Below are 26,302 nucleotides of genomic sequence, written 5' to 3' on the forward strand. Positions count from 1 at the left end.
CCAGCCCTACTGTCCCTGTGCAGAGCTGAAGACATGTGAGGCTTCCCTGCCCTGACCCCCACGGGCCACTCAAGGATCTGAGATTCCCATGCTTGGCTGAGCCTGCAGGAGCCCAGCAGGGCCTCCAGCCAGGAAAACCCCTCACTGAGCATCACACGCACCAGCTTCTTGTTGAGGCTGGAACTGTTTCTTTTAATCCCTCAGTCTTCCTCATCTCAGATTGATGACTGTACCTGGGTCCTCTAGCTCCGTCCTGGGTGTGGGTGACGAGATCTCTGACAGTTTCTGCCCCTCTCATCCTTCCTGTGCCCTGGCCAGGACACCTCGCTGGTACTTGAATTCTTCTGGCAACCTTCACTGTTGTTTGTGTTCCCTGATTGAAGTTGGGGTGGAGCAGGACGTGGACTGGGAAGAGGCCTTGGGACTGGGGCCCCTTTGATGTGCACTTGGCTGGTCACCAGGAATCCTGTTTTTGCCTGGTGTTGCAGTCATCAACACCCCCCTGGGCTCCCCCCAACTCACTCCCCAGAAAATTTCAGGCATAATAATTGAGAAACAGACACCAGAACAAGGTGAGAGGTGATCAGAGGTAGCAAAGGACCGACTGTCTGAACTGGGAAGAAGCAGAGGCTCAAGCTGCCCCCTCAGCCTGGGAATCCTTGGGCTGGCAGAGAAGGCAACCCCCAAGTTCAAGTGTCCAAGCTGGGTTTGGAACCCACCTCCCCTTAGAGCGATCAAAAACCAGAAGGCAGGCTTTGGCTCCCTCTGCCGGCGCTTTGAGAAATGACAGGCAACCTCCTTCTCTTCACCCACCTCCCCCGTTTTGCATTCTTGAGTCAGGTCGAATACTTAACCCCGTGGCAGCAGAGCATGGCAAACAACAGAGCTCAGGGAAGAAGTTTTATTTCCAAACCCCAGGAAGGCATTACAAATAATGGAGACAGAAACCCAAATCAAACTCTGAAACCAATGGTCCTAGGGGCACACAGGCCTCCAGGGACTAGATGCAGAGATGCATTCCAGAAAGGGACCTCACCCTGGAGCCTGAGGCTGAATGTTTCTGTAACTATTCTGGGAACCGGAGCTGGGAACCAGGAAACTTCCCCCCCCCACCAATCCCAACGATGCCTAGGATGGGAGAGAAGGCAGCAGCACATGAGGGCGAGGACTTTCCCCGTCTGACCTGGGCGTTTGCTGCTTGCTCTGACCCCACAGCCTATTGATAAGTTACCCTGTGCATCTCCGTGACTGAGTTGGGGCGGGGGCAAGCAAACTCAGAGAAGGGCAGGTCTGGCCAGCAGGGCACCAGGCCCAGCTAGAGCAGAACACAGTCCGACTCGTGCTTCGTCCGCTGTCGACGTTCCCCGGCTGGGCGTCCTGATGAGCCTCCTCTCCCCTGGATGGGATTAGCAAGAGGTCATCCAGCAAGCTTGGAAGAGCACAAGAACAGAGACCGAGGAGCAAGGGGGGTCAGGATCAGAGAGGGCAAGGCGGGGAGGAAGACAGGAAGGGGCGCCAGGGGAGAGGGATGGCAGAAGGGCCCGGAGAGAAGGCTTGAGGAGACAAGCACAGGACAAGCCCTTGACCTGGACCAGGAAGGGAAGAGGAGGAACCCGGGCAAGTGGGAACAGGCCCAAGGGCAGTGCAGGCTCACCTGCGGGGACGGGGCCCGCCTGGGCACGGGCTGCGCGGCTTGCTGCTGCTGGTATTCCTCCTGCTGGAGCTGCTGGGCCAGCTCCAGGTCACTGAGGCCCAGCGGACCTGGTGGCTGCTGCTGCTGCAGGGACAAGGCAATCAGGTAGTCCTAGAGAGAGCAAGAGTGGTGAGGGCACTGAGGCCTGGGCGAGGGAACCTCAGGCTGGGTTTCCAAAGCAGCTTTTCCTTGTCCTTCAAATTCTGTATCATCACATAGAGGATGAGGGTTAAAAGAAAAAAGCCAGGCGCGGTGGCTCACACCTGTAATCTCAGCACTTTGGGAGGCAGAAGCGAGAGGACTGCTTGAGTTCAGGGATTCGAAACCAGCCTGGGCAACTTGGTGAGACCTCGCCTCTCCATTAAATAAAAAAATTAGCTGGGCATGGTGGCATGCACCTGTGCTTCCAGCTACTTAGAAGGCTGAGGCAGAAGCATCACCTGAGCCCTGCAGGTGGAGGCTGTGGTGGCTGTGAGTGTTCCACTGCACTCCAGCCTGGGCGATAGTGAGATTCCTACTCCAAACAAACAAAAAAACTTTCTAGCTCCTTCTGCCTCCAGAGCAAAAAATAGCCAAGTTTATTGGTTTTTGTTTGTTGGAGTCGGAATCTCACTCTGCCACCCAGACTGGAGGGCAGTGGCACGCTCACGGCCACCGCAGCCTTGACCTTCTGGGCTCAGGCAATCCTTCTACCTCAGCCTCCCTAGTAGCTGGAACTATAGACATGCCCAGCTAATTCTGTCAAGCATATTATCTGGTTCTTCCGTGGCCCAGAGGTTGACAGAGAGCGCGGAGGCATGGGTGTCATAAGTTATGGTCTCTAGAGGATAAAATACGCGCAGCTCTCTATGGCCAGAAGCTCTCTGGCGCACATATGTTCTCTACACCTTGCCCAAGGGCCCTACACACCTGGTCTACCTGCAGCTGCTTTTCGGGGGAGCCACTCCCACCTTCTGCTCCAGGCCCCTTGTCCAGAGAATGACTCAGGTGAAAGTCGGAGTCACAGAAGCAGCTGTCTCCATCCACGTTGTGCAGGCTCTCCCATACCACCTGCTCTTCCTGTAGAAAGCCCTGGTCAGTGACCAGTAGGTACAAGTGACTCTGCCAAGGAAAGAACAGAGCTGATTGGTGGGGCAGGTGAGGCAGAGGCAGCTGACTGCCAAAAAGTGACCCAAGACAACAGTTGGGGACCATTGGAATCAACCTGTGAGTGAGCTGGCATGTGTTGGAGTATGTGGGTCTTTTGGGAATGTATGTAGCCCTGGCAGAGGAAAGGGATGTCCGGGTGCATGTCTGGTTGGGCGTGAGTATGGCGGCGGTTTTGGTCAAGTGTGGAGTCCTCAGGGCTGGGTGCCACACAAGATCCTGTTCCCCACCCTGTTTTCCATGGTTCTCTGGGCTTGCCCAGCGGCTTTGAGGATAAATCCTTTGAGATCTGGAGACTCCCTCCTCTTCTACTCAATCCCTTGAGAGCTTTGGCAATTTTTCCTTCCTTCCTTCCTTCCTTCCTTTCTTTCTTCTCAGAGTCTCACTCTGTTGCACAGGCTGGAGTGCAGTGGCATACTCACGGATGCCACAGCGTCAACCTGCCGGGCTCCGGCAATCCTTCCGCCTCAGCCTTCCAACAAGCTGTGACTACAGGCGCGCGCCACCACACCCGGCCAATTTTTTAAAAAATTTATTGTAGAGACGAGGTCTCACCAAGTTGCCCAGGCTGGTCTTGGACCGCTGGACTCAGGCAATTCTCTAGCCTAGGCCTAGGCCTCCCAAAGTGCTGGGATTGCAGGCATGAGCCACTGAGCCTAGCACTTCGGCGATTTCCAACGTTGGAAGCCTGGCTGCCCCTTCTTGAGAGAGAATTACATCTTCCTGTCCCATTGATGGCCGGCTTGTCTCTTAAGACTTGCTCTTGCCAACAGAATGAACAGAAATGACACAGTCATTTCCAAGCAGAAGCTCATGAGTGCACAGTGTCTCTCTCTCTCTCTTCACTCATCTATCCCAGAGAAAGGCTCCTTTGTCAGCCTGGGTCCCTGAGTGAACACAGTATGGGACAGAACTGGGGCCAGGCCACAATGGACATGCAGCACAGGAGAAATGAGCCCTTGCTGTGGTAAACCATAGTGTGGTTTAGGGGGCTTTTGCCACCATGGCTTAATCTAGCTTATCCTGACTGAAACTCTGACCCAGGAGAACAAGACATAAGGAAATGATGGCCCTCCAACCCGCCACCCCCAAACCCGCATCACCTTGTGCTTAGTCATAGTGCTAAAGTGGTTGTTTCGGAAAAAGACACTCAGTTCACCCTCCTTGGCGGCCGCCGTCAACTCACACAGCCCGTGGTAGGTCAGCTGGGCCGCGGTGGTCTCCAGGAACTGTTCTGCAATCAGGCCTGCCGAAGGGGCACAGATGGGGGGAACCTGGCTTAAATTCAAAGTCCAAGACGGGAAGGCTCATCCTGAGAGCCCCTGTCAAAAGCCCTGGGGCGAGTCCCACCTTCTGAAATCCCTTCCTTGCAGCCTGGCTGTGTTCATTCATTCAACAAATACAGAGCAGTTACCTTGTGTCAGGCACTGCACCAGGCACTGGGAAAACACACACATTAGGAACGAGAAAAAGTCCCTAGACCCCCTCAGGGGAGCTTCTATTCTAGTAGGATGTGGTGGGAGATGGCAGATGATAAACAGTAACCCTGAGTCACCACCATTCCCTCTATCATATCCACAAAAAGGGCAGGAATGTCACCTTCTGTCACAAGGTTGGTGTCACTGGAGTGTTTGCAGGTGATGATCTTCTCTACCAGTTGGTTGTAACTCAGTTTCCCCACTGCATTCACAGCCTCAGGACTCTGCATGGTAGTGGGTAGGGCAGAGCAAAAAATATTGAGATCTTTTTTTAAGGAAGGAAATGAACCAAGCCCACGAGGACTGCAACCCTATGATGAAAGGTTCCTGAACTTTTTATTTTTATTTTTTTAAGAGACAAGATCTTGCTATGTTGCCCAGGCTTGTCTCGAACCCCTGGGCTGAAGCAATCCTCCTGCCTCAGCCTCCCTAGTAGCTTGGATTACAGGCACACACTACCATGCCCAGCTTGTTCCTCAACTTTTTTGATTGGTTTATTTATTTATTTGTTTATTTATTTATTTATTTATTTCTGAGTTGGAGTCTTACTCTGTCGCCCAGACTCGAGTGCAGTGGCCGCTTCCGGCCACCACAGCCTCGACCTGCTGGGCTCCAGTGATCCTTCCGCCTCAGCCTTCCGAGTAGCCAGAATTACAGGCATGGGCTACCATGCCTGGCTGATTTTTTATTTTATTGTAGAGATGAGGTCTTACCAAGTTGCCCATGCGGGTCTCGAACCCGCGGGCTCAGGCAATCCACTCACCTCAGCCTCCCAAAGCGCAGGATTACAGGCTGAGCCACCGAGCCCGGCTGGTTTATTTATTTAAAGACAGGGTCTTGCTCTGTCACCAGGCTGGAGTACAGTGGCATAACCATAGATCACTGCAGCCTCAAACTTCTAGGCTCGTTATCCTCCTGTCTCAGTCTCCCAAGTATCTGGGATTACAGGTATGATTCAGTGCACCTGAATTTTTCTTCTTCTTCTTTGAGTTGGAATTTTACTCTGTTGCCCAGGCTGGAGTGCAGTGGCATGCCCACAGCTACCGTGGTCTCAACCTAATGGACTCAGGTGATCTTTCCACCTCAGACTTCTTCTTTTTTTTCTGAGTTGGAGTCTCACTCTGTCGCCCAGACTGGAGTGCAGTGGCCGTTCCTGGTTACCGCAGCCTCGACCTGCTGGGCTCCAGCGATCCTTCCGCCTCGGCCTTCCAAGTAGCTGGAACTACAGGCGCGTGCTACCATGCCCGGCTCATTTTGATTTATTGTAGAGATGAGATCTCGCCAAGTTGCCCAAGCGGGTCTCGAACCCGCAGGCTCAGGCAATCCACTCACCTCAGCCTCCCAAGGCGCGGGATTACCGGCTGAGCCCCCGAGCCCGGCTACACCTCAGCCTTCTAAGTAGCTGGAACCACAGGTATGTGCCACCACACCTGGCTAATTTTTTTAATTTACCGTAGAGATGAGGACTTGCCATGTTGCTCAGGCTGGTCTCAGCTCTGGCAATCCTCTTGCCTTCACCTCCCAAAGTGCTGGGATTACAAGCATGAGCCACTGTATCCTGCTGGATTTTTTTTTAATTGTTTTGTAGAGATAGGGTCTCACTATGTTGCCCAGGCTGGATGTTCCTGAATTTTTTTTTTTTGAGTTGGAATCTCACTCTGTCACCCAGACTGGAGTGCAGTGGCCGTTCCCGGCCACCGCAGCCTCCGCCTACTGGGCTCCGGCGATCCTTCCGCCTCAGCCTTCCAAGTAACTGGGACTACAGGCACGCGCTACCACACCCAGCTAATTTTTGATTTATTGTAGAGATGAGGTCTTGTCAAGTTGCCCAGATGGGTCTCGAACGCGCGGGCTCAGGCAATTCACTCACCTCAGCCTCCCAAAGTGCTGGGATTACAGGCTGAGCCACTGAGCCCTGCCGTTCCTGAACTTTTGATGTCTAAAGAACTGATCCTACTTGTATGTGGTTTACCTGTATTTGAATGTTACCTGCCCCCCCCCCAAAAAGGTTAAAATTTAAGGATTTCTGCACTGGGTCTGGTCTCTAAACCCTACTTCCCTCCCAAGTCTATCTAGCCCCTACCTTCCTAATCTCTACCCCACAAAGTGTTGCCTCTCTCATGTCAGCTTGAGTGGGATAAGAGTCACACTGGAGCCTTGTCACCCTTACCTGCGGATCAACAAGCCAGCCATGGTACATAGGTATGCCTAGTAGGTCGAAGACACTGCACTCAGGTGTGTACTCAAAATCAGAGACGCCTGTGAATCGCACATTTACATCCAGACCTGTGGCCAGTTTAGGGAGCACAGTCATTGCATCGTCCACATTCTGGGAGTAGAAAAAAAAGATGAGTAGTAGAGTTTTCTCTCTTCCCACTCCACTCCCACCTCCAGAAATAAAAAAGTAATCTGCTGCTTTTCTTCTCTCATTCTCTTACAAGTCATTCCATCTTTCCCTTGTCTCAACCCTTCTCTATTTTATATATTTCCTTTTTTTTCCCTAACCACTAGACCTAATCCCTAAAAATGAATATATTTTCTAGGCCAAAGATATACCCCTCTCCTCCTACTGAGTGAAATCAGAGAATCCTCTTAAGAAGCAGCAGTAGAACTCTCTTGTTTTGTTTGAATCGCGGTTTCACTCTATCATGCAGGCTGGGCAGTGGCACCCTCACGGCTCACTGCAGCCTGGACCTCCTGGGCTCAGGCAATCCTTCTGCCTCAGCTTCCCAAATAGCTGGGACTACAGGCACAAGCCACCATGCCTGGCTAATTTAAAATTTTTTTTTGCAGAGACAAGTTCTTGTTATGTTGTCAAAGCTGGTCTTGAATTCCTGGGCTCAAGTGATACTCCTGCCTCAGCTTCCCAAAGTACTGGGATTATAGGCATGAGCCACCGCACCTGGCCTAAAAGGCCTCTCTTAATATTTCTGGATGTTCCCTTACAAACCTGCAAATCCCTGTGTCTGCAGACGTTATGTCTCACCTGCTGAAAATTAAGCTGAAGTCCCTCTGACTTCTCCTGAGGCTTGATGGACAGCAGGCAATCTCCTATAAGACAGAAGCCTTGTCAGCTTACCCCACCAATTGTCCCAAAAGCTCAGCTTCCTCTTCTCCTGGAGAATGGGGGTAACATTGCAGAACCACAGTTTTCCAGAGATAGAAAGGACCTTAGAGTCTAATCCAGAAGCTTCATGTCTCAGAGGAAGAAACAGGCTCAGGAAGGTGCAGGGCCCACCTGCGATCACACACAAAAGCTTGTGGTGAAAGTGATGTCACACCAGGACTTTTGACACCTGGATCTTTGCTTTCCATTCCCCAGCCTGGCAGAGAAGAGCCACAGACCCCTACCCTGTCTGCCATGTCAGAGCCCCAAGTGGAGATACCTTCAAAGTCTGGATTTCTGGCTGAGTGGAGAGTTCTGGAACCTCTTGGGGAATTCCCTTTCAAGGTCCAGTCACTCACCGAGATGGGCCATGAGCTCATCCGATGTGATCACTTCCTTCTGGGGTGGTAGCTTCACCTGGAGGCAGAAGGAGTGATCATCACAGAGCATGGAAGGAAGAGTACATAGAAAGTGGGAGTGATGCCAGGCACAATGGCGCACGCCTATAATCCCAGCATTTTGGAAGGCTGAGGTGGAAGGGTCACCTGAGCCTAGCAGGTCGAGGCTGCAGTGACTGTGAGTATGCCACTGCACTCAGTCTTGGTGACAGAGTAAGACTTTGACTCAAAAAAAAAAAAAAGTGAACCTCCTGCCTCAGGCTCCCAAAGTGCTGGGATTACAAGCATAAGCCACCACGCCCAGCCAGATTTTTTTGTTGTTGTTGCTGGGTTTTTTTGGGTTGTGTTTTTAGTCGGAATCTCACTCTGTCATCCAGGCTGGAGTGCAGTGGCATGCTCACAGCCACCACAGCCTCGACCTGCTGAACTCAGGTGATTCTCCCACCTCAGCCTTCTAAGTAGCTGGAACTACAGGCACGCACCGCCATGCCCGGCAATTTTTAAAAATTTATTGTAGAGATGAAGTCTCACCAAGTTGCCCAGGCTGGTCTCAAACCCATGGACTCGGGTAATCCTCTCACCTCGGCCTCCCATTGCTGGATTATAAACGTGAGCAATTGCGCCCAGCCTGTTGTTGTTTTTAGGGAATATTTTATCTAACTTGTTCAAGTTGGAGAAATAGGGAGAATAATCTGGAAAACTTTGACCGGTTTGAGAAAATCAGGATGATCAAGGAAGATGGTCAGGGAAGAGTACTCCCTAGTATTTTCTGAACCCTTATCCAAACTTTCTCTTACCTTCCACTGGAGAAAGAGGATGTTCATGATGGCCAGCAGAGGGCAAGGGCCGTTGGCGCTCTGGGTGATGATGGGTGTCCGTTCCCCCTTCCAAGGGATCCATTTGACGCAGTAGAAATCTGGCTCGGGCTGTCGGGTCCTGGGGGACTGGGGGCGCTCCTGGGGCGTGGAACATGCCCCCGCTGTCTCTACCTGAGGTGATGGCCCATGGGCTGGTCCTGGTAGACTTGAGCTAGCTCCACTTGGAGGGGAATCTAGGTTGTCCGTGCCCGGGGGAGGCAGCAAAGCTTGGTCTACTGGTGCCTGTTCTCCAGTTGCCCCATCAGCACCTCCCACATCCTTGTCCTGAGGGTGCTCATCCGGGCCTGACAGGACCTCATGGTTTTCTGGGGTGACTGCTTCTGCAGTCCTGGCCTCCCCAGAGGCCGCATGCTCAGGCTGATGGTGTTCCATGGTCGGAAGGGAGTTGACCAAGGGGCACTGGAGGTGATTACTGACCTCAGGGCCTTGCCTAAGTCAGGACTGGTGTAAAAGAGAGAAACCTGGCCAATAAGGAGAAAAACATGGACTGGAAAGGGAGGGACCCAGTGCAGAAGGCTGGCTGGTGTCGTGTGGTCACTCCTGGCTATGAGTAGTATATGTCTTTCCCAGCTCGTGTCAACAGGAGGGCCCCAGGCTGAGCTCTTTTCACCTCTAACTGGCTGTGACCAGATGACACCAAAAAGGGCACAAGACTTCTAGGCTTGGGAGGGCTGACTTGGGTGGGATTGAAGACATGGGTAGAGTCAGCTTCACTGAAAAAGATAATGGAGGGAATGGAGAAAAGACAGAGAGGGAGAGTGCAAGAAGAAAGTCAGAACGGAAAGAGAAGGTCGGAGAAATGTTAAATCTGCACCAATGTTTATGAATATGATGACCTTGAGCTTACTCTGCAATCGGCACACATCAGTAACCCCTCACCACGGCCAGGACAGGAGTGATTCCTCCGCCCACCTCCAAACCCTGCCCCTTTCACAGCACTTCCTGAGCACACACAGGCTGCTGGTATCCTCAGAGCCTCAGGGATACCTTCTCCCTGCCTCACCCAAGGGTGAGAGATAACAGTCACAGAGTGCTTAGGTGAAGAGCAGGGAAGTTGCAGAGTCAGTGTCATGCCCCTGCAGGTGAAATGCCGGTGAGGAAAGGGAAGTTCTTCTCAAAGATGCCGCAGAATTTACACAACCCTACCCACAGCAAAAAGGTCTTGGGAAGGGCTTCCTGTAAGTTGGGAGGGGAAATGCAGTGATGGGCACTTGAATCAAAGATGGCGATAAGTAACTTCAAGTTGGGGCACGAAAAAGGTTCCCCATATTTCCTTCCAGGAAGCTTCTCTCCACAGGTGGGATCGAGACAGCAGCTTCTCAGTTCCTCCTTTCTCCCCCAAAAAACTGTCTAAACCCAGAGATACTCACCTGGCCACTGTTTATATGAAATACGGAAATGCTAGCTGGGCACGGTGGCTCAATCCCAGCACTTTGGGAGGTGGAGGCGAGAGGATTGCCTGACCCATGGGTTTGAGACCAGCCTGGGCAACATGGTGAGACCTCGTCTTTACAATAAATAAAAGAAAATTAGCTGTGGTGGTGTGTGCCTGCAGTTCCAGCTACTTGAAAGGCTGAGGCAGAAAGATCACCTGAGCCCAGCAGGTCGAGGATGCGGTGGCCATGAGCATGACATTGTACTCCAGCCTGGGTGACAGAGGAGATTCTGACTCAAAACCGAAAAAAGAAATATGAAAATGCTGCTGCTGCTGATTGTTGTTATTATTATTTTGAGTCAGAGTCTCACTCTGGCCTGATTACTGATTTACATAAAAAAGATTCCTTCTATATTCACTCACCTGCTCTTTATATCTATTTCCAACTAGGTCATTTTAGATGTGAATTTTTTGATTTACTGTAGAGATGAGGTCTCATCAAGTTGCCCAGGCTGGTCTCGAACCCCTGGGCTCAGGCAATCCTTTCACTTCTAACTCCCAAAGTACTGGGATTACAGGCATGAGCCACCATGCCCAGCCTGATTATTAGTTTACATCAAAAACATTCTTTCTAGCTAGGCAAGATGACTGATGCCTATAATCCCAGCACTTTAGAAGGCAGAGGCGAGAGGATTGCCTGAGCCCAGGGATTTGAGGCCAGCCTGGGCAACTTGGTAAGCCCTTGTGTCTACAATAAATTAAAACATTAGCTAGGTGTGGTGGCGCATGCCTGTAGTCCCCAGGAGGCTGTGGGAGAAGGGTCCCCTGAGCTCAGGTCAAGGTTGTACTGAGCAGTGATCATGCCACTGCCCTCCAGCCTGGGTGACAGTGAGACCCTGACTAAAAAAAAAGAGATGTGAACACTGGACCTGTTTAACGGGGTTTCTATCATCACTAAGCATAGAGGCAAACACAGATTGACATTTAATTAATGCTGTGGATAGTAAATGATAAAAAAAACCCCACAGACTCTGCCCTCTGGAAAATATCTCTCTTCAATTTCCCTGTTGCCCTTCCTCTCATTTATCAGGGGGAGAAACAGGAAGAATTTAGTTTAAAATCTTGTCTTTTTTCTGACTTTCTCCTTACCTGAAATTATGCTTCCTTTTTGAAAACCTACAGGAAAATGGAGCTGGGGGAGGCTTGGGAGATGAGGCTGAGGAACATTAAAGTTACTGAAATAAAATAAGCCTAGTCAAGCCGGGCTTGGTGGCTCAGCCTGTAATCCTGCGCTTTGGGAGGCTGAGGTGAATGGATTGCCTGAGTCTGCGGGTTAGAGACCCGCCTCGGCAACTTGGCAAGACCTCATCTCTACAATAAATCAAAAAATTAGCCAGGCATGGTAGTTCCAGCTACTTGGAAGGCTGAGGCGGAAGGATCGCCGGAGCCCAGCAGGTCGAGGCTGCGGTGGCTGGGAGCAGCCACTGCACTCCAGTCTGGGTGACAGAGTGAGACTCCAACTCAAAAAAAAAAAAAAAAGCCTAGTCACTCAAATTGATCATCCTCCTGATTCAAATATAATTTGTGCTAACTGCATAGCATTTACATGTTGTAAATTTAAAACCAGAGTAGCAAAAATTGCCAGCAGGCCTTATATGTTTTCTGTCTCTCCTTTCTTCCTCCCCTCCCAAGTGACACCTAAGGTGAGCCTCAAAGCAGACGCCAGAGTCTGGGGAAGTTAAAAAAAAAAAAAAAAAAAGCTTGAACAAAGGCAGATCTCATTTCTTATCTTTCTTTCCAGTACCAGAAACGATCAATAATTAAGTGGAGGGGTGGGTGGGTAGCTAACTGGCCAGAGAGATGAGCCAAAAAAAGCCCAGGAATCCGAGTCATGGCACCAAAAAATACAAAAATAAATAAAATACAAATAAGAAAGAAATCAGGACCTGGACACACAAGGGAGTGGTGAGGTCTCAGAGAAACTGGGCATAACTAAGTGGGCTAAGTCTTAAGAGCCAGGGACAGGAAATTCAAGGGAGAGTTTCCACCCTACAAGGTCCATACTCAGCCAGGAAGACGGGGGGGCACCCCAGCGCCTCAGGATTTCATTCTTTTCCTCTTTTCTCAGCTCCTCAAGTCCTGTGCTTTGTCTCCCGCTGGAATTATCCTATGGCGGTAGGTGAGGGAGTTAAAATAGCCCTGCTCCCTCCCTAGTCAATTGCAGTCAAGAGCCAAAAGTTGGAAGAAGCATATAAAACTGGCATGTGGCTTCAAGAAGACACTCCTCTTCCGCCAGACGCCCCTTTCCTCTCAAATCCCTTACTGTCCCATTCCAGTCTCCTTCTCGGTCTGACCCACATCTCCCTGCAACCGACGGTCTAGATTTTCCTCTCCGAGTAAGTCAGACGCCACCACACTACCCTGTCTACTTTCTCACAAGGAGGGGGGACGGTTTCGCAAAAAGGAGGAAACAAGGGGACCAAGCAGCATCCCTTTTACATATTCCTCCGCTTTATCTCCTCTGAGCAATCCCGACTTTTAGGGACCGAAGGTGGGGGGACAGCCAGGCGTCAACTCCCCAGAGCTGGAGAGGCAATGGAGAGCCCGGGGTGGGAGAAGAGGGCGAGAAGATGGTTAGAACAAAGTTCTTTTTTACCTTCGAGAAGTGGGTGCTGTCCCAGGACTGAGAAGGAGAGTTCAGCTCTGGCGTGCGATGGGGGAGGTGGGCACAAGGAGGGGAGTCGCCAGGGCCAGCTGCCTTCCAGCTGTCAACGCCCCAGCGTGGACAGGTTTACCCAGGTTTAGGAGCTGCGGTCCTGGCTGGATCGCGGCCACTTCCGGACTCACGCCCAGCACTGGGGGCGCCGGAGGGGGCTGCGGGCGGGCAGGGGCGCAACCCAGGCGCTCCCGGGTGCGCAGAGCGGCTTCAGGATTCCCGAGTCGCCGAGCCTAGGGCGTGCGCTCCAGGCCCTGACTACAAGCTGGGCTTCAAAGGAAGTTTGTGGTTTTTCTTTTTCTTCGTTCTCCCTCTCTTTCTTCCCCATCGGGACGAGGAAAAATTATTAGTCAAGGACGAGCTCCCTGAAGGAGGAGGGGCCTGCCCAGCACGGGTGGATTTCCATCAGGGCTTTCTGACCCGGTCAGCAGCTTGGTGATCAGCAGAAAGCGAGAGAGAAACAAGGAGAGAAAAACAACAGACCCTTTCTCTTCCCTCCGCCTGCCTCTGGAAGGGACGGAGCGCTTGTGCCTCTCTGGTGAGATCGGGGAAGAGCAAGTGCCTTGCTGGGTGGGGAGGAGCAGGGCTGAACAGACGCTGCTCGATCCGGGCTTTCTCCCTGGGTATGGCAGTCCTTTGCGCGATCCACAGAAGCGGGGTCGCAGAGCGTGATATTTGCATATTTACTCATTTAATGTTTTTTAAAAAAAGTCTTGCTGCTTTTTCTCTGGAGACCCCTGAGGGCTCCTTTCCAAGTCCTTGCTGTATTATGTTTTAAGTCTAGAAATGAAATCGGTTGGGCTGTGCACCTGGTAGTGCACAGAGGGCGTGGAAGAAGCCCCAGGCTCTGGGAAGGGAGAAGCAGGGAGAGAACTGGCCCAACGAGCCGGGGATCCAACACTCCTATGCTCTGGTTCTTGTTTCCACCACAAGCCCCGGCTTCTCATCAGTCACCTCCTCTCCATTTCCAGCTTGGGGAGCAGGAAAAGCTAGTGCGAGGCTGACAGTAGTAGATAAAAGGAGAGATGAATAAGTGAGGGGATATTTGATGATGAGGGCCCACTTAATTGTAGACTTCGGCCCGACCCCGGGGCTGGGAAGTGGCAGTTAAGGGAGGCTGGAAGCGAACTCTATGTTCTGAAGGGTCCTCTCTAAACTCTACTTCCGGGGCTGCCACAGGATGAAACTTCAGGCAACTCTGACGGCTGAAAAAGCAGTTGGAACAATTAGGCAGGAAGACAAGAGCCAAGGTTACGACCGTCAGAGAAAGGAAGGAGCTGATATTTGCGGAGGCTGCAGAGGCAACGGGCTTCAGAGTTGCAAAGGAGGAGGCAGCAGATGGCAAGAGACTGTAGGTTTAGGTAAAGAAGAGGGGCCAAAGGTGATTTCTAAAGTTTTCCTAGCATGGACGCCCACAGGATGGGTGGCGCTGGGTCAGTTTGGTAAAGGGGAGAATTCTAGAAGGGAAGATGAAGAGCTGTTTTGCTGTAATTTAAGATGTCAAACCAGATGCTGGGTGTAATACATGGAAGGATGCTGCACTTAGCCTGGTCTGAGAGGGAAAGTGCAGATGCCACCAAGATGGGTTACTGTGACACATGCACGTTGTCTATCAAATGACTGATCCCTCAGGAAGTTCCCCTTCCCTCATTTGTTAAAGACAGTTCGGAGTCTCTGGACTACCTTTCCCATGACGCCCTGCGCCACGCCCTCCCGCTTCGCACCTCCGGAAAGACGACCCAGGAGTCTCTGGGCGCAGAACTCCGCCCCCGACGTTAGGGGCGGGGCGACGTCCGACTAGGGCGCGCCCGCTTACGCACTTCCTCCCGAGGTCGGGGGCCGATTCACCGTGTGGCGGGTTCGAGTCCCGCCTCCTGATTCTGGGCTATAGCTTCTGTGTCCCGGACGGGGTGCATTCGCCCGGCGAACCTCTCCTCGACAAAGGGTGACGGCGCACCTTGGGCTTCACCATGGAGGACTACCTGCAGGGTTGTCGAGCCGCTCTGCAGGTAACGGATCCTTGAGAGTAGGGAATGGAGCACGGGGTCCAGGACGGACGAAGATGTGGGATCTGGGGGAGCCCCGGCGGTCCGCGTGGAGGGAACACTGACTTGTGGGGAGGGGGCTTGGAGCCTGATCAGGCCCGGGGAATGGGCGAGGAGCAAGTGAGAATGCGGCTTCATCTCCTGGTTTTGGGGTCTCCGCCTTTGGGGTCTGCCCGAGAGCGGGGAGGGGCAGTCTTGGGTCCGGGTCTCGCATTCGAGCCTCTGCTTGCTGTCGCCTGGGTCAGTGCCATCAGAAGGACCCAGGACCGTGCCGCCGCCAGCCGTGCCCGGCGAGGTGTAAGTCTTCTCCCTCCCCGCCCCTCTTTCTGCTCTCCGCTGCTCGCAAGGCCGCCCATGGCCCACTGGCCTCTAGGTGAACCCAGGGGCGTGGAGGGGAGCTGTGCTCAGGGGTGTATTTCCTCCGATCCACGGTGGTTTCTCCGGCGGTCTGAACTCGTTCCTAGATTCGAGGTGTTCGTGGTGTTTTACTCTAAGTCAGTGTTTTTAAGCCAAACATACAGAACACATCAGGCATATTTGTTGACCCACACCCTGCATTCCTTTGCCTCCAGGTTTCTCCCTTGGCTTTAATGCACATAGATTACATCACAATCCCCTCCTTGGAAGGGATAAGCACAAAGTGTATTTAGAATCAAAACCATAAGCGTGACTACCGAATGTTTGTGGCTTATTTTTGGTAACTTCTGAACCGTTTGGACTCACCCAGCCATACTGACTGGTCATGAGGCATTAGTCTGTTATCCCAGTTAGCAGCAAAAAACTAACCAGAGAGAGGTTCCAGGAGGTTATCTGGGCTCCCCTCCTTTGAGTCATACTGCACTGGAAGAAACCCAGACAGATGGCTGACGATGCCTGTCTTTTTAAATGTCTTGCACTCTACAAATTCCTCTGGGTAATAGATTCTGGTCTTAACAAGTCCTAAAAGTCACCTAGTTCCTGCTGCAGACTCAGCTGCTGTGATAAATGAATGTCCTCATATGGAATTGGGGCAAATTTCAGTTTTAACACCAATGATCTCACATCCCTGTGAAAAACAAATTGAGAAAATTGTTTCAATGTATAAAGCAATTTGGAACCAATTCATTTTGGTTGCCTCTGATTCTACCACAGGGAGGTCTTTGGAGGACTAATGTAGAGGTTGTTTGGTTGTTTTTTTTTTAGTTTTTGAGGTGGAGTCTCACTCTGTCGCCCAGGCTGGAGTGCAGTGGCAGGCTCCTGGCCACTGCAGCTTTGACCTGCTAGGCTCAGGTGGTTCTTCTGCCTCAGCCTTCCAAGTAGGTGAAACTGCAGGGGTTCACCAGCACGCCCAGCTAATTTTTTTATTTATTGTGGAGACAAGGTCTCACCAAGTTGTCCGGGCAGGTCTCGGACCTGTGGGTTCAGGCAATCCTCTCACCTCAGCCTCCCAAAGTGCTGGGACTACAGGTGTGAGCCACTATGCCTGGCTGTGTAAAGTTTTTGTGGGACAGTTCTAAGTGCTAAAAGCTGAATTTTTCTCCCAGTAACCCAAATGTCTGGTCTCTTTTCCGCCATTTGATAAAGCATCCTTGAACCTGAAACCTCACCAAATATTTATTTTCATGCATTTATTCTCTAACATACATCGTTCAGAGCCCCCACCCTCACCCCTGCCAGGGTCATAGTATATTCACTACAGCAGTGTAAAGCTTGGAAAAATGCTTGATTTTTTTCTAACATTGTTGGTATCCTGACTTTTCTCTCCCTGTGTTCATCCCCTAAGGAGCAGAATCTAGATTTTTTTTTTGAATTGGAGTCTTACTCTGTCACCCAGGTTGGAATGCAGTGGCACGCTGCTCATGGCCACCACAGTCTCGACCTGCTGGGCTCAAGCAATCCTTCCGCCTCAGTCTTCCAAGTAGCTGGAACTACCATGCACTACCATGTCCAGCTACATTTTTGATTTATTGTAGAGATGATGTCTCACCAAGTTCCCCAGGTTGGTCTCGAACCCCTGACCTCAGGCAATCCTCTTGCCTCAGCTTCCCAAAGTGCTGGGATTATAGGCGTGAGCCACAGCACCTGGCCTAGGATCTAGATCTTCCTTTCAAACTTGTGAATCTGTCATAGTGAGATTTATCTTAGAGCTTTCATCACTACCTAGCCTCCCAAGTCCTGGAGAAATGAGAAAATTAGACACTAGGTATATTAGCAGGTGAACTGGCGGTAGAACACACTGGCCGATGTCAACAACAACTTAGATTGCTTTTAATTATAGAAGTAGTAAATGCCCATCATGAAAACATATAAATACAAAACAGGTATGAGTTGGGCGTGGTAGCTCACGCTTCTAATTCCAGCACTTTGGGAGGCTAAGGCAGGAGGATTGCTTGAGCCCAGGAGTTTGAGACCAGCCTGGGCAACATAATGAGACCTTGTCTCTACAATAAACTAAAAAATTAGCCAGGCATGGTGGTATATACCTGTAGTTACAACTACTTGGAAGGCTGAGGCAGAAGAATTGCCTGAGCCCAGAAAATCGAGGCCGCAGTAGCCGTGAGCATGCCACTGCACTCCAGCCTGGGCGACAGAGACTATGACCAAAAAAAAAAAAAAAAAAGAGGTATGAAATTGAAATGAAAAAGGTAAAGATCTTTTTCATCCATTTCCCCAGAGGCCACCCTGTTATGTTTCTTGTGTAAAGAGACATGATTTAAACAGACACACTCTTACGTTTGAGTGTTCCTGTTAACGATAGTTTAATTATAATTTTCAGAGAATCGTGAATGCTTGGCTTTTATCAGGATAGAGACAGCTGATGATCCAGCCAAGTCTCCCGCTGCTGCCATATTTTTAGCATTTGATACCAGAGAAATTTTCTGCAGCCTCTGCCACAAGGACAATAGGCTGTTCCATTTTTTAAAAAAACTTGTTTAACTAAATGTCCTGCTCATGGTGACTCATCTTTCACTTCTGGAGAGGAGAAATCTTTTTTTTTTTTTTGAGTTGAAGTCTCACTCGGTCGCCCAGACTGGAGTACAGTGGCCGCTCCCGGCCACCGCAGCCTCAACCTGCTAGGCTCCAGAGATCCTTCTGCCTCAGCCTTCCGAGTAGCCGGAATTACAGGCATGCACTACCACGCCCGGCTGATTTTTTGATTTATTGTAGAGATGAGGTCTTGCTGCCCAGGTGGGTCTCGAACCCGTGGGCTCAGGCAATCCACTCACCTCAGCCTCCCAAAGGCGCAGGATTACAGGCTGAGCCACCGAGCCCAGCTAGAGGAAAAATCTTTGCTTCAGGGTGGGGCTGCACTGCAGGTTGGGGTTCACCCAGGAGCCTTTGGTGAATGTGCCGGGACGCAGGAGCTGGCTCTCCTTTGAAGTTTGCAGTCCTGGCATCAGTGTCCTTCCTGTTTTCTCTGCTGTGAGGGTTTGTCTTTCTGGTCCTTTGTCTTGTTTTTTTTTTCCTCCCTCATTAACTATTTTGTAGAGTAGTTATCAGACCACATTCAGCTTCAGGACGGAAGTGCTTTTCTTGCCAGCCCTAGAGTCCCCCTCCCGTTGAGGCCACAAAGAAAATATCAGGATAAGAGTCATTTTGACTAGTGGATCTTTATATATATATATATTATAAAAGAGTGCATATTTACTTGTGGCTTTCAGATTGTATTTCTTCCATCGGCAGCTCGGGTTTCCTGGTGCTGCTAAGTATAGCTATATTTTCCCTGTGCTCCTCTGATGATCAGAGAATAAAGGCTGTTTGCTTGTGCTTTCAGCTGGTGGGGACTGGGGTAGGGGTTAAGGGTGACACATGTTTTCCCTAAATGAAGAGGTGAATGGTGTATTATAAGTCGGACAGCCAGACACCCAGTTTGCCCAAGGCGGTCTTATTTAGCCCCAGCATAATCATTAATAGTGCGGCTTTTCATTCTCAAAAGTGGCAGTTTGGATAGTAACATATGTAGTATATGTAGTCACCCAACTCGTAAGCCATGTGAGGGATTCAGGACAGCTGACCATGAACAGATAGGGAGCCCCTTAAGGTAGAAGTTAAGTTCCATCTCAGAGCCACAGGTGCTGCATGCTGGACGTTTAGAGGAAGAGGACTGCTCTGGGTGGTCGGGAAGGCTTCACTGAGAATGGGGGCTTTAGGCAGACTTGAACGGATGGGGAGGGTGAGAAAAAGGAGGTAGAAGGGATCTCCTCTTACTATTAGAGAGTATGCACTGAACCCATCTCACAATCATGAAATTAGTTACGATATTATACTTTTTTTCTTTTTGAGTTGGAGTCTCACTCCATTGCCCAGACTGGAGTGCAGTGACACGCTCATGGCTCATCATAGCCTCCAACTCCTGGGCTCAGGTGATCCTCCCTTCTTAGCTTCCCAAGTAACTGGGACTATAGGCCTGTGCCACCACGCCCAGCTAATTTTTTACAAATTTTTTGTAGAGACAAGGTCTCGCTATGTTGCCCAGGCTAGTCTCGAACTCCTGGCCTCAAACAATCCTCTGCCTTAGTCTCCCAAAGTGCTGGCGTGAGCCACCCTGCCTGGCCTATCATTTTTATATGTGAAAATGAGGCTTGGGCCAAAGTCCCAGAACAAGAAACAGAGCTGGAATTCAGGCTCAAGGTCTGATCTCTCAAGTGGCAGTTCTGCTTTCAACCGAGAAGAACAAATCATGCAAAGACCAGAGTCGAGAATGTACATATCATGGTTTGCGGGTGGTGAATAGCCCAGTCAGGCCAGGGTGATGGTGGGTGTTGGCAGGGGAAAGGAATGCTGCCACCTCCCTTGGTCACCCCGGTCCGAGATTTGCTGCAAGCCCTGAGTATGCCTTTTGTATTCATTCCTTTGAATTGCTGTCTGGGTCTGGCTGAGCGCAGGGGGTGGACGTCCACCTTCCTCTGGAGATGATGTCTCCTCTCAGAACCATGAGGTTGTTGTACTGGATCCCTCCTTTCTGTCCTTCTGCTCAGCCCTCTTCACGTGGGGGATCTGACTAATCCTGATCGGCTGCCACTGGCAGTGAAGCAACACTGATGTAAATGAATATAAAGGTCTCTAGGGTCTCTCTGTACCCTGCAGGAGGCCTGTTCCCCTTGTTCTATCTTTGCTGTGTTCCTCTTACCTTTTTTCTCTGAGTCAGGTCCATATGGTCTCATGTTTATATAGTTGCCTCTCTGGAGAAAATAGGAACCCCCCTTGCTGCTCCAGTGAGCAAGTTATCTCTGCAGCCACTTATCTCAAGTGCTTTACTGTCACTTGGTCCACAGCCATCTGGGCAGTCCTCGGTATCCAGGAAACAGAGGGGCCTTCTCTGGCATAGGAGGAGGAATTACAAGTCAGAGGAATTACTCCAGGACTGGGGTCTTGGGTTCAGAATTCTCTTCCTTTTTTTTTTTTTGAGTTGGAGTCTCACTCTGTCGCCCAGACTGGAGTGCAGTTGCTGCTCCCGGCCACCGTAGCCTGGACCTGCTGGGCTCCGGCGATCCTTCCACCTCAGCCTTACAAGTAGCTGGAACTACAGGCGCGCGTACTATGCCTGGCTAATTTTTTGATTTTTATTGTAGAGATGAGGTCTCACCAAGTTGCCCAGGCGGGCCTCGAACCCGCGGGCTCAGGCAATCCACTCACCTCGGCCTCGCAAAGCGTAGGATTACAGTCTGAGCCACCGAACCCGGCTTGGAATTCTCTTCCTTCTTTGGAAAAGAGTTTCATGTTGAAAAAGAACCCCTTCTCCCCAGTGCTGTTCAGTATAAATGGGTCTTGGCTTCCACACTTGTGAAGTAGGCTTAGGAAAATGGGCACAGGCCAGGTGTGGTGGCTCATGCTTATAATTCCAACACATTGGGAGGATTACTTGAGCCCAAGATTTTTTTTTTTTTTTTTTTGAGTAGGAGTCTCACTGTGTCACCCAGGATAGAGTGCAGTGACATGCTTATGGCCACCACAGCCTCGACCTGCTGGGCTCAGATGATCCTTCCACCTCAGCTTTCCAAGTAGCTGGAACTATAGGCGGGTGCCATCATGCCTGGGTAATTTTTTTTGAGTTGGAGTCTCATTCTGTCACCCAGACTGGAGTGCAGTGGCCGCTCCCGGCCACCGCAGCCTCGCCTGCTGGGCTCCGGCGATCCTTCCGCCTCAGCCTTCCGAGTAGCTGGAATTACAGGCGCGCCCTACCACGACCGGCTAATTTTTTGATTTATTGTAGAGATGAGGTCTCGCCAAGTTGCCCAGGCGGGTCTCGAACCCGCGGGTTCAGGCAATCCACTCACCTCAGCCTCCCAAAGGCGCGGGATTACAGGCTGAGCCACCGAGCACTGCTAATTTTTTGATTGATTGTAGAGATGAGGTTTTGCCAAGTTGTCCAGGCTGGCCTCGATCCCCTGGGCTCAGGCAATCCTCTCGCCTCTGCCTCTCAAAGTGCTGGGATTACAGGCGTGAGCGACTGTGTCTGGCATGCCCAGCAGTTTGAGACAAGCCTGTGCAAAATAGTGAGACCTCATTTCTACAAAAAAATTAAAACGTTGCCAGTCACGTTGGGGCACACCTGTAGTCCCAGCTACTCAGAAGACTGAGAAGGGAGGATTAGCCAGAGTCCAGGAAGTTGAGGCTGCGGTAGGCTGTGATTGTGCCACTGAACTCCAGCCTGAGCGACAGAGTGAGACTCTGACCCCCACAAAAAAAGGAAAGAAAGAAAAATAGACACAAGGCAGACTTCCCCAGGGTCCTTTGCCTGGATCCCTGACACATAAACTTTGTCTTACGTACTTCTTTCTAGGGATGGGAGTAGGCGATAGAGAAGAGAATAGTTTAAAAACAAAAACTCCAGGCCGGGCTCCGAGGCTCAGTCTATAATCCCGCGCTTTGGGAGGCCAAGGTGAGTGGATTGCCGGAGCCTGTGGGTTTGAGACCCACCTGGGCAACTTGGCAAGACCTCATCTCTACAATAAATCAAAAAATTAGCCGGGTGTGGTAGCACGCGCCTGTAGTTCCAGCTGCTTGGAAGGCTGAGGCGGAAGGATTCCCGGAGCTCAGCAGGTCGAGGCTGCAGTCCAGGAGCGGCCACTGCACTCCAGTCTGGGTGACAGAGTGAGGCTCCAACTCAAAAAAAAAACCCCAGCCTGGCAACATAGCAAGACCTCATCTCCACAAAAACTCAAAAAAATCAGCTGGGTGTGGTAGCACACACTTGTATTCCCAGCTACTCAAGAGGCTGAGGTGGGAGAATCAATTGAGCCCAGGAATTGGAGGCTGCGGTGAGCTCTGATCGTGCCATTGCACTCCAGCCTGTGACAGAGTGAGACTCCAGCTCAAAAAAGAAAAAAAAAAGTCAAATGCAGTGGCTCATGTCTGTAATCCCAACACTTTGGGAAGCAGAGGCAAGAGGATTGTCTGATCTCAAGGGTTTGAGACCAGTCTGGGCAACCTGGCAAGACTTCATCTCTACAATAAATCAAAAAGTTAGCTGGGCATGGTGACACATGCCAGTAGTTCCAGCTTCTTGAAAGGCTGAGGTGGAAAGACTGCCTGAGCTCAATAGGTTGAGTCTGTAGCAGCTGTGATTGTGCCATGGCACTCCAGCCTGGACGACAGAGTGAGACTAACTCAAACAAAAAACAAAAAAACCTACCTAGGCTCATTTATACCAGAAGTCTTCTAAAATTGTCCCCTTTAGGCTGTGGCCTTCTAATGTGGAAAGAGGGAGTGATAGCCTATACAGGGAAGATGATTCCAGATTTCCCTAGATTCACTTTTTTCCTAAAGATACGTTACTTGATAATGGTTCCTCGTATGTTTTTGTCTTCTGAACCCACTTCCTACTTTGTATCTAGCAAATCTAGTAGAAGCTGGAGTGTATGTTTTCACCTTCCTGTAACCCAGCAGGGTTCTCAACTGGGGGCACTTTTGCCCTCCAGGGAACATTTGACAAGACTGGAGATATTTTTGATTGTCATGACTGAGGTTGCCAGTGGGTAGAGGCCAGGAATGCTGCCAAATGCCCTGCCATGTGCGGGACAGCGCCCACAACATAGAATTCTCCTGTCCACAATACCAATAATGCTGAAATGGAGAAGCCCTGCTATAATTAGTATGTCATTTTGTTTCTCTCATGTCATCCTCTCTCAGAGGCAGGTTGAGATAGAAGTTCAAGGGTGAACTGTGAGAGAGTTATTATGCCCTGAGCAGAGCTGAAGGCTTTATGGTCTCCTGCACCCTGCATGATGCTCATACTTGCAATGAGATCATCATTTAAGTACCTGCCTCACTGGGTTGTTTGAGGATTAAATGATTAATTAATGCCTGTGAAAATATTAGAAAAATATCCGGCACACACAATACGTGTTTAAAAACACAAACCAAAACCCTGTCTCTGCTATTTTGGGCAGTGTAATTTTAGTATATTTTATTTAAAACTCTGAAAGCTAGGAAGATGCAAGGGAACAAGGTTGATAATAGCAGCAGCTGGACTTTTCAAAGCTTTGAAAATAGGCTGGGTGTGGAGGCTCATGCCTGTAATCCCAGCACTTTGGGAGGCAGAGGGCAGAGGATTGCCTGAGCCCAGGGGTTCAAGACCAGCCTGGGCAACTTGATGAGCTCTCGCCTCTACATTAAATCAAAAAAATTAGCTGGACATGGTGGCATGTACCTGTTGTTCCAGCTACTTGTTTTTGTTGGGTTTTTTTTGAGTTGGAGTCTCACCCAGACTGGAGTACAGTGGCCGCTCCCAGCCACCGCAGCCTCGACTGGCTGGGCTCCAGCAATCCTTCCCCGCCTCAGACTTCCAAGTAGCTGGAACTACAGGCGCCCGCTACCACGCCCGGCTAATTTTTGATTTATTATAGAGATGAGGTCTCGCCAAGTTGCCCAAGCGGGTCTCGAGCCCATGGGCTCAGGCAATCCACTTACCTCAGCCTTCCAAAACGCTGGGATTACAGGCTGAGCCACCGAGCCTAGCAGTTCCAGCTACTTGGTTTTTTTGTTTTTTTTTTTGAGTTGGAGTCTCACTATGTCGCCCAGACTGGAGTGCAGTGGCCGCTCCCGGCCACCGCAGCCTCGACCTGCTGGGCTCTGGTGATCCTTCCACCCTAGCCTTCCGAGTAGCTGGAACTACAGGTGCACGCTACCACGCCTGGCTCATTTTTTGATTTATGGTAGAGATGATGTCTCGCCTGCCCAAGCAGGTCTCGAACCCACAGGCTCAGGCAATCCACTCACCTCAGCCTCTTAAAGGCACGGGATTACAGGCTGAGCCACCGAGCCTGACTGGTTCCAGCTACTTGTAAGGCTGAGGTGGAAGGAGTGCCTGAACCCAGCAGATCGAGGTTGCAGTGGCCATGAGCATGCCACTGTACTCCGGCCTGGGAGACAGAGTGAGACACTGACTCAAAAAATAAAATAAAAGTTCCAAGGGGTAGGGAGATGGAATTAACAGTAGCAAATATCTGTCTGGGAGAAACACCCCATATCAACAGGGTGCCTGAATGAAACGCAATTGTATACCTAACCCTTAACTGTACCCCACAACTTCATAATAAAAAATAAATAAATAATTAAAAAAAAAAAAGTTCCAGCAGCAGCAACTGTTCCTGTTTTACTCTGAACCTGCTGGGAAAGCATCTGCTTCTTACATCAAAGAGATTATATATGGTCATCATTGGGCCCTCTTGGAGTAGGGGGCATTGTCCTGGATAACTGGATAATGGACTATTTTTATTTTTACCTTTATTCTCAGGGGCTCTTCATGTATTCTCATGATTTAGAGATGTAAACCTTCTTTTCCGTATTATGAACATGGGAAGAAGGAAAAAACTCCACAAAACAAACAACCAGCGTTGATATGTCCAAGAGCATCACTTGAATAGATCAGCTACCCCAAATGCTCCATGTTTTAGTGCCCAAAGAAACATAACAAATCAGAGGATAATGTACTGCTCTTCATTTTTCCATTCAATGGATATGAATGGAATGCTTAAAGCTTTGCTGAAACACTGATGTCTTTGCTAATAGTCTTATCTATGGAATGAGGACCTGTAAGATTATTTGGCCTCCCTCCTTTGTGAAGATTAATGAGAGGAAGTGTGTGAAGCCCTACACACATCTCAGGTATAGGGAAGTGGATACAGATACTTTGGTTAGTTTCTCATTCTCCCTCCTCTCCAGGAGTCCCGACCTCTGCATGTTGTACTGGGAAATGAAGCCTGTGACTTGGACTCCATGGTGTCTGCTCTTGCCCTGGCTTTTTACCTAGCAAAGGTGAGTAGCTAGGAACCGAGTCCTTTAGAATGAAAAGATTTGGGTTCAAGAGCCAGCTCTGATACTTACCAGCCCCTTAACTTGGCTGACTGTCATGCTACTGTCTATACAATCTGGAATGATAACATTTTGCAGGGTTGCTATGAGGAAAAAATGAGTAAATATATTTTAAGGAATTTGTAAACCATACAGTATATTACTGAGCTCCTTATGGATGATCTAGTATGTATTCCTCTTGCCTAGGTGAACTCTTGAGGGCTAATAATCTCTTCTCTAGAAGCAGCATTGCTTCTAGAACTAGGTCTTTTCCATGAGTTAGCTTGTTGGCCTTTATGTAACTGCTAAGGAGGAGGAAGGGTAAGAGTCATCCTTTTATTTTATTTTATTTTTATACTTTTTTAGTCAGGATCTCACTCTCATCCAGGCTGATGTGCAGTGGCAGGATCACAGCTCACTGCAGCCTCGACCTCCTGGGCTCAGGTGATCCTTCCACCTCAAACTCCGGTGTAGCTGGGACTACAAGCACGTACCACCATGCCCGGCTAATTTTTTTATTTTTTGTAGAGACGAGGTCTCACTATGTTGCCCAGGCTGGCTTTTATTTTTATAAATTAGTTAATTGTGACTTTGAGAAAAGTGATGACTTACCCAAGATGACATCTGTTTTGGACCCTATTGTCTGGTTACTTTTTCCTGACTGTTTTTAAACATTGTAATGTCTTCTTTTCATTTTCCTATTCAGACGACTGAGACCGAGGAAGTGTTTGTACCAGTTTTAAACATAAAACGTTCTGAGCTACCTCTACGAGGTGACAACATCTTCCTCCTTCAGATGGTTCACATTCCAGAGACCGTCTTGATTTTTCGGGATGAAATTGACCTCCATGCATTGCACCAGGCTGGCCAACTCACTCTCATTCTTGTTGACCATCATGTCTTACCCAAGTAAGGAGGTTAAATTAATACTTATTATTTACCATGCTGGGTTCTGATGAGTGAGCTATTAAAACAGGAAGAAGCCGGGCTCGGTGGCTCAGCCTGTAATCCCGTGCCTTTGGGAGGCTGAGGTGAGTGGATTGCCTGAGCCCGTGGGTTCGAGACCCGCCTGGGCAACGAGACCTCATCTCTACAATAAATCAAAAAATCAGCCGGGCATGGTAGCGCATGCCTGTAATTCCAGCTACTTGGAAGGCTGAGGCGGAAGGATCGCTGGAGCCCAGCAGGTCAT

At 50.1% G+C, this 26,302-nt stretch overlaps 2 protein-coding genes across 6 annotated transcripts in view; one reads left to right on the forward strand and one right to left on the reverse strand.

Moving 5' to 3' along the window:
- Positions 1-1,315: 1,315 nt before the first annotated feature.
- Positions 1,316-13,411, reverse strand: MINDY1 (MINDY lysine 48 deubiquitinase 1). Its single transcript, XM_008048496.1, has 10 exons — positions 12,731-13,411; positions 8,619-9,412; positions 7,783-7,840; positions 7,304-7,368; positions 6,488-6,646; positions 4,439-4,541; positions 3,943-4,085; positions 2,603-2,794; positions 1,655-1,804; positions 1,316-1,396 (listed from the first exon to the last, which is right to left on the reverse strand). Exons 2-10 carry the CDS (start codon positions 9,069-9,071, stop codon positions 1,316-1,318), a joined length of 1,404 nt encoding a protein of 467 aa, XP_008046687.1. The 5' UTR covers positions 9,072-9,412; positions 12,731-13,411.
- Positions 13,412-14,538: 1,127 nt separating this feature from the next.
- PRUNE1 (prune exopolyphosphatase 1) overlaps positions 14,539-26,302 on the forward strand; it is a 29,900-nt gene continuing 18,136 nt past the window's right edge. For 3 of the 5 annotated variants that reach the window (XM_008048495.2, XM_021707746.1, XM_021707748.1), the window contains exons 1-3: positions 14,539-14,799; positions 24,982-25,074; positions 25,817-26,019. In XM_008048495.2, coding sequence (XP_008046686.1) covers positions 14,761-14,799; positions 24,982-25,074; positions 25,817-26,019 — 335 coding nt within the window. In that variant the 5' untranslated portion in view covers positions 14,539-14,760. The remainder of the gene's footprint in view (positions 14,800-24,981; positions 25,075-25,816; positions 26,020-26,302) is intronic. The other 2 variants (XM_021707745.1, XM_021707747.1) reach the window with 2 other exon arrangements.

The sequence above is a fragment of the Carlito syrichta genome, unplaced genomic scaffold (genome assembly GCF_000164805.1).
Source record: "Carlito syrichta isolate Samal-C Ts95f unplaced genomic scaffold, Tarsius_syrichta-2.0.1 Scaffold123693, whole genome shotgun sequence".
Lineage (NCBI taxonomy): Eukaryota > Metazoa > Chordata > Mammalia > Primates > Tarsiidae > Carlito > Carlito syrichta.

Excerpts from the sequence above, each read along its gene's own strand:
- MINDY1 (XM_008048496.1), bottom strand. The coding sequence starts at position 9,071 with ATGGAACACCATCAGCCTGAGCATGCGGCCTCTGGGGAGGCCAGGACT. Across the intron at positions 6,647-7,303 it reads TTCAGCTTAATTTTCAGCAG|AATGTGGACGATGCAATGAC; the intron begins GTGAGACATAAC and ends TTCTACTCCCAG. Across the intron at positions 4,086-4,438 it reads CACCAACCTTGTGACAGAAG|GCCTGATTGCAGAACAGTTC; the intron begins GTGACATTCCTG and ends CCCCTTCGGCAG.